Consider the following 7,454-nt stretch of genomic DNA (forward strand, 5'->3'; position numbering starts at 1 on the left):
AGCATTCGAAGCACATCAGGACAAAATACGAGATACACCAGGAACATCAAAAGAGGAAATAACGGTATGCGTCGGAACGATCAAGAATTGTCAGAGGAACCATGATCAAGATAGGCGGAGGAAGCGAGAGAACAATAATAGGGCAAAGGAGGTTGAAGCACTGTTACGTCTAGATCATTTGAACAACGAAGAAAGGAAGAGCGTCATTGACCTCTTATCTGTCAGCGCAGACTGCTTTCATCTCCCAGGAGAACAGCTGGAGAGCACGCAGATGCTGACGCATAGAATTATTACTACCGATGAGATACCGATACATACCAAACAGTACAGGTTCCCACCCATACATAAGGAAGAGATAAATAAACAGACACAAGAACTGTTAGAGAGTGATATAATAAGGCCATCCCTCTCTCCTTACAATTCCCCTATCTGGGTAGTACCCAAAAAGGCTGACTCAATGGGAAATCCCAAGTGGAGAATGGTTATTGATTATAGAGGACTTAATGAGAAGACTGTCGGGGATGCGTATCCCCTCCCTAACATTACAGAGATACTCGATCAGCTGGGTTCAGCGAAATACTTCTCTACCTTCGACCTAAAGTCCGGATTTCACCAGATCGAAATGCACCCAGATGATAGCCACAAGACCGCCTTCTCGACACCTCACGGGCATTTCGAATTTGCGAGAATGCCGTTCGGATTAAAGAATGCTCCAGCCACCTTCCAACGGCTCATGGACCTCGTCCTGACGGGTCTTCAAGGCGAAGAAATGTTCGTCTACTTGGACGACATAGTATTATACGCAAGGTCGCTCCATGAGCACGAGATAAAATTTAACAAGCTTATAGGTAGACTAAGGAAGGCGAATTTGAAGCTGCAGCCTGACAAATGTGAATTTCTGAAAAAGGAAGTTATTTATCTGGGTCACATCATCGGCAAAGACGGTGTGAAACCGGATCCGAAGAAGCTACGTGCCGTAAAAGAATTCCCGCAACCAAAGAAAGCTAAGAACGTTCGACAATTCTTGGGACTCGCGGGATACTATAGGAGGTTCATCCCCGGATTCTCTAAGCTGGCAAGACCTCTCACAGAGTTATTAAAGAAGGAAGTGACATTTAAGTGGGGTGAGCCACAGGAAATGGCATTCGTGACACTACGAGACACGCTGTGCAAGGAACCTGTGCTCCAATACCCAGACTTCAGTAGGGAATTTAACGTTACTACGGATGCGTCAGGTTATGCTATAGGTGGAGTGCTTAGTCAGGGACCGATAGGGAAAGACCTGCCTATCTCTTATTGTTCAAGACTACTAAATATAGCTGAAAAGAACTACTCGACCATCGAACGCGAACTCTTAGCAATAGTCTACGCCGTGCACTACTTTAGGCCATACTTATATGGCAGGCAATTTACGCTAGTTACTGATCATCGTCCACTGGTGTGGCTAAAATCCCACAAAGATCCAACTTCGCGTTTGACCAAATGGGGTTTGAAACTAGCCGAGTACGATTTCAGAATAATATACAAGGCAGGCACAGCCAATGCAAATGCCGACGCTCTTTCGCGAAATCCACCAGGAACGGCGCAGGTCTTGCCACTACATAGAGACGACAGCTCCTCAAACGAGTCCTTGTATTCTCGCAGGTCAGGCACACACGGATCTGATACAAGAGAGCTAGAGAAGCTCTTCGATCGGATAGACATAAGTAAGGTGCCAGGCAAGACGGAGGGTATTTGCTCAAATAATTCTCCTATCATTGCTGATAGCGATTCAGACTCCAGTTCCGATACTTTATTCGAACCAATATCGCGGCCATATGAATTGCAGAATCAGGAAGAGTACACATTCAGAATTTCACAGAATCTTACAGAAACTAGAGATAGATTAACAATGAGAAGGGATAATCTAGCTATCTTCATTACTCAGAAGGGCAACCCTTGCGATGAGGGTGCTAAACAGCTTCAGGATATGAATAAACTCCCAAATTACAAGGATTTAACTCTAGGTCGGGCAAGGGTCACTAAATATGGATCTAAAAATCTAATATCATTAGTCATTAAGGAAAATAATAATGTGATAACGGATGTAGAAATTCTGAATGATGCTCTGGAATCGCTCCTATCAGTGACAAGGGAACTAGATTTGCGTACGGTAAGCATCTCCAGTTCGAACAGAATAGATGACATACCATGGGAATATATCCAGCAAAGGTTAGGAGAATTATTCGACGCGGAAGATTGCACAATTTGCTTCTGTAAAAATTTGATTAGAATACCCAAGGAGAATGAGCGCGAGGACCTAATACGCGAAAACCATTCATCTGCTTTAGGGGGTCACAAGGGAGTGACCAAAACTTATAGCAGAATAAGAACGAGATACTTTTGGGAAAATATGAAAGGGCAGATTCAGACCTTCATACAAAATTGTTTGGATTGCCAACTGAAAAAGCTAGTTAGAGTCAAAAATAAGCAACCAATGGTGTTAACGGACACACCAGGATCTGCATTCGATAAAGTAGCACTCGACGTAGTGGGTCCTCTAGCCCAGACTGAAAAGGGGAATAAATATATTTTGACGATTCAGGATCAGTTAACAAAATTCTCTTTAGCCGTCCCTCTTGCGAGCACAACATCAATAGACATTGCCAATGCTTTAATCTCAAATTTAATTTGTAAGTTCGGAGCGCCTAGGGCAATACTCACAGACCAAGGATCAAACTTTTTAAGTACCCTACTACGAGCTATAGCACGTAAATTTAAGATAAAGCAGTACAAAACTACAGCTTTCTACCCACAGTCAAACGGATCATTGGAAAGGTCTCACCATGTCCTAATCGAGTACCTGAAGCAATTTACGGATAAGGAAAAAGATTGGGACGAATGGGTAGACACGGCTATCTTTTCATATAATACAAGTGTACACGAGGGAACACGATACACGCCCTACGAACTAGTCTTCGGAAAATTAGCTAGGGTTCCAGCCTCAGATCCACCTTTGGACGATGAAATGGACAGGACATACTTACAATATTACGCGAATCTAATAAACAAAATAAATAGAACACAAGAGGTAGCACGACAAAATTTGATGAGATCGAAGGAAACTTCAAAAAGGTATTACGACAAGAAAGCAAGACCGTTAACGCTAAGGGAAGGGGATAAGGTATTTTTACTGAAGGAACCTACTAACAAATTCGGCAACCAATATACAGGACCTCATCAGATTTTAGAAATACTCCCTCGAAATAATGTTAAACTATCAATAGGAAACCATACTAGGATAGTGCATGCTAATAAGTTAAGAATATCTAAAATGAAATAGGTTAAGGTGATTATTTTACAGAAACCATGGGGCTTCTCGGAATTTTAATAACAACCGTAGGAATCATCTCTGAATGTTACTGTTTGTTGGGGTACGACTGTGGGGGAGGATCAACCAACATCACAACAATTTCACTATTGGACACGGGAGAATGTAATATCCCATCACATGCACCCAATGCTACAGAAGTCTACATTCAGCTTCTACAATTAGCAGAATACGATTACACGCACGTATACCAATGCCGAGTGGAGATTGATAGAACAATTTATTATTGCGGAATGTCATCACATGTGTCAGCTGTTCAAAATGGAAGGCGAATATACCTGATGGACTTAACAGCTGAGGCATGCAAGGCCACGTTCAACACCGGTATAATGGGAATAACACCGACCCTGCAGGTATCAGGATTGCGGGCCAATGCCACCGAATATCGGAGTGCCACATTAGCAGGATCAATTTCAATGGACGGCAAGTGTTCGGGAACACAATACGCCGATCCGTACGGCACGTGGGACAATGTAGTGGTGCAAGCATCACTCAAAATTAACATCAAGGAATATTATGCTACTGTAAAGATAAGACAGAACAACGTGATTTTGAGCAAAGGAGAGGTGTGCGTATTTACGGATGGAATGTGCCTAACCGACGAGGAAGGAAATGCGTTTTGGTCGACCAGGCCGGAGTCGTCCTGTAACTTCGATAACTACAAGGTGTTATATGAAGGATTTGCGACCAAATTAAAAACCATGGGTAATACGGAAGTATACCCGGACATATACACCATCACGACTCAAGACGTTACATTCACCTTGGAAAAAAGAGCAGAGCATCATTTGTGCGGATATACTTTACTACTGAGCGAGCATCCAAAATTATTCATTCTAGAGACGCAGAAAGGAAGGACCTTTGCGTCAAAAGCAAAATTATCAGTCGAAAACCTCGATCTGTTCGCTTATGTTAACTCCAAATTTGTTTACCTCGAAAAACACATAAGAACGCAAATGACAGCCCTGTACAGCGACGTAATTAGGCAAAAGTGCGAACTAGAAAAACAGGTCCTTAAGAACGCTTTGGCATTAGCAACCCTCCGCCCAGATGAGTTCGCTTATACAATCATGAAGGCAGCTGGGTACATGGCAGTAACTGTAGGGGAAGTCATTCACATAGTAAAATGTACACCCGTCCCAGTCAGCATTAGGCAATCAGAAGAATGTTACCATGAACTACCTGTCACGCACCAGAATAACAGTCTTTACCTGACACCAAAATCGAGAATACTGGTAAAGACAGGCACCATAAAGGAATGCAACGCACTACTACCATCCATGTACTACTTGGAGGGAAATTGGTACAGACTGACACCGAAACCTGTGGAGGTACTCCCTCCTCAAACACTCCAACCATTAACAAAGCTAGCATGGAAATATATTAATACCAAGAACTTAATGACGAGCGGAATATATACGCATCAAGACTTGGACAACTTACGGGACCACATCATGTTCCCCGCAGAGAGACCAGGACTTTTAAATACAATTGCCAGAGGAGCGACAGGACACCGCATCCCACCTAACACTGTTTCGATGTATAACTTATTGGGAGAAGCAGACATCAACAAAATTACGGATAGCGCAATCTCGAAGCTGTGGCAAGGCTTTTTAGCATTTGGATCAGCAAGTGCTGGAATGATCGGATTATTTATCCTAGTTAAAGGCGTAAAATTATGTGTCGACGCCATTATCAGAGGATACGTGCTCCATACTGTCTATGGATGGAGCTTACATCTGTTAGGAGCCATCTGGAGTTCGTTGACGCATCTACTTCTTCATCTGGGACGATCAGATAAGCAAGACGGAAGGAAGACAACAAAGGGTGAAGGAAATAGTGATACCATTGAAGTAACGGTGGACGACACAAAAGATGATGCTACTCCGACACCCGCAACCAGAGGAAGTTCAAAATATCCGATTCTCGAAAGCATCCTAGCAGCTCGTAAAAACAAGTCGTCAGAAATAGAAATTTCCTAACGACTCAATTAAGGGGGGAGGTGTCACGTCGCCGTATAACGACGTGTGGTACCCAAGCATCTCTAGACATTAGTATATAGGATACGGAAATGCTAATCCCACTGTCGGTAATCATACTGTCTCTAGTTCTACTTTAGATAATCCAACATCGGTAATTCTGCTCTCGGAAATCTTCTGTAGGTTAATCTACAGTGGGTAACGCCATAATAATAATTAATCGCACCTCAGAAATTTTAACAAGAGATATAATTCACTATTATTATTAAAATGGGAACACTATTGTTAGATAAGGTTCACTTAATAAATAAAAAGAAAGAACATATGTCAAAATAAAAATTGTTAAACAAACAGAATAAAGTACATAGGTAAGACCTTATATCTAGAAATTAACAATATATATATATATGTATATATATATATACATATATACGTACACGCATAAAAACAGATTAATAATAGATTAATAGCGGTAAGGGACCTTATATTACATAATTATTAAGATGAGAATCATAATTAGAAATAACAATAATTATATACTATTAAAATCCTCGCACACTTATAATGGCACACATTATTAAATAATAATTATTAAAATAATAATGTTGTAATATTTAGAATATAAGTAATAAAGATAGAGCGACAAGCCGAGACATTCATATCACGAATGGCTAGACTACATCCTGTGATAACCGCATTCCAGAGGCTAAGGATTCCAGGAACTACATCCGGTGATAACCGCGCCTGGGAACCGAGAATTCTGTGAAATGTATCCGCTGATAACCGCATTCCTGAGGCTAAGAATTCTCGGAACTACATCCGGTGATAAGCGTCGACTGGCAGCAATTCCCAGAAAAGTAACGAAGGAATGCTTGTACTACATCACGCCACTCCTTTCCCACGGGCAATACCCTCGCGTGCTGGCGGCAAGTCTGAGCGGCGCGCATGCGCAGCAACATCATTGGGGAGTCAACCAAGTGGGAGACCAGCGGAGCGGCAGCCAGTCTTCATCCGTCGCTCAATCCGATCAGCAGCAATACTTTTAGCTCCGCGCTTAAGATAAATCAACTTAACATTGTACTTAGGAATTATAGACATATCTACTGGGTAGTTTTATTATTACGACATACGATTCATAGGCAATTACGCCTTCGAGAGCGACCGTATGGTTAAACAAGTATAAGGGCCATAACGGAAGAATCTTTCTTCTCTCTTTCTACTGGTTAATTCGGGTGAAGTTGTAAATTAGTTACAAATTAGAATAAATAATTATTACGCGTATCCCGAGTTCCGCGCACAAATAACTAATTCATGGTTTGAATCAAATGTTTTACCGAACTGTATATTTAGTGTATTTTTAGTGATATATATATATATATTAAATCGTTATTGTTAAATTGTGGTGATACTTTTCATTCATCTCGTTGTCCACCGAACTTCCCATCCATTCATCTAAAGAATCTGAGGGCGTTTGAATTAATATCTACCCAAGGGGGCGAATTCCAGTCCAGGATATACGGCAACCCCCTGATATCATTCATTGGTTGGAAAGTCTTGGCAGCGGTGGTAAGTCAGTAAAAATATATTGGCGCTAATATACATCAAAGGAGCGGACGGTTTTCTATGCGGCAGCCATTCTTCGAGCAACAGGAATCACTTGCTCTCAATCCCGAGTCCTTGTACCAAAACGAGAGGAGTCTGCGAGGTTGGAGTAGAAGGGTAGTCCTTGACCTGACCGTATTAGCAGCTCACAATTAAAAATTCTTTTTTTTTGTGTTTTCTCCCGTCTGGGACGTAACAAATATCATGTTATAACGCGTATTTACACATAGTAATAACGTCATATTCTTGTTATATTCTTCATTCTGCGTCGATAGAATATAGAATCATTGAAATCGGACGAGATTTCAATTTTTCATTTTTCGTCGTTACGCGTATATGAGCGAGAAATAGTATATACGAAATGAAACAATTTTAAAAACTTCGATTCCACTATAAAATTGATGTTTGATTTTATGAAATGCAATGATCTGAATCGATTGATAACATTTTCCGATCTTTGGCACAAGTATTTAGAATGATTTCATGATGTTATGTTCTCATAT

At 41.2% G+C, this 7,454-nt stretch overlaps 1 protein-coding gene across 1 annotated transcript; it reads left to right on the forward strand.

Moving 5' to 3' along the window:
* The first annotated feature begins 3,348 nt into the window (after positions 1 to 3,348).
* LOC146872091 (uncharacterized) lies at positions 3,349 to 5,550 on the forward strand. Its single transcript, XM_085664378.1, has one exon. It carries the CDS (start codon positions 3,349 to 3,351, stop codon positions 5,350 to 5,352), a length of 2,004 nt encoding a protein of 667 aa, XP_085520504.1. The 3' UTR covers positions 5,353 to 5,550.
* The last annotated feature ends 1,904 nt before the right edge of the window (positions 5,551 to 7,454 follow it).

Source organism: Vespa mandarinia, unplaced genomic scaffold (genome assembly GCF_050613455.1).
Source record: "Vespa mandarinia isolate Hongniang unplaced genomic scaffold, ASM5061345v1 scaffold_55, whole genome shotgun sequence".
Classification (NCBI taxonomy): domain Eukaryota; kingdom Metazoa; phylum Arthropoda; class Insecta; order Hymenoptera; family Vespidae; genus Vespa; species Vespa mandarinia.

What these genes read in the sequence shown, in the direction of transcription:
- LOC146872091 (XM_085664378.1), top strand. Translation starts at nt 3,349, where the DNA reads ATGGGGCTTCTCGGAATTTTAATAACAACCGTAGGAATCATCTCTGAA.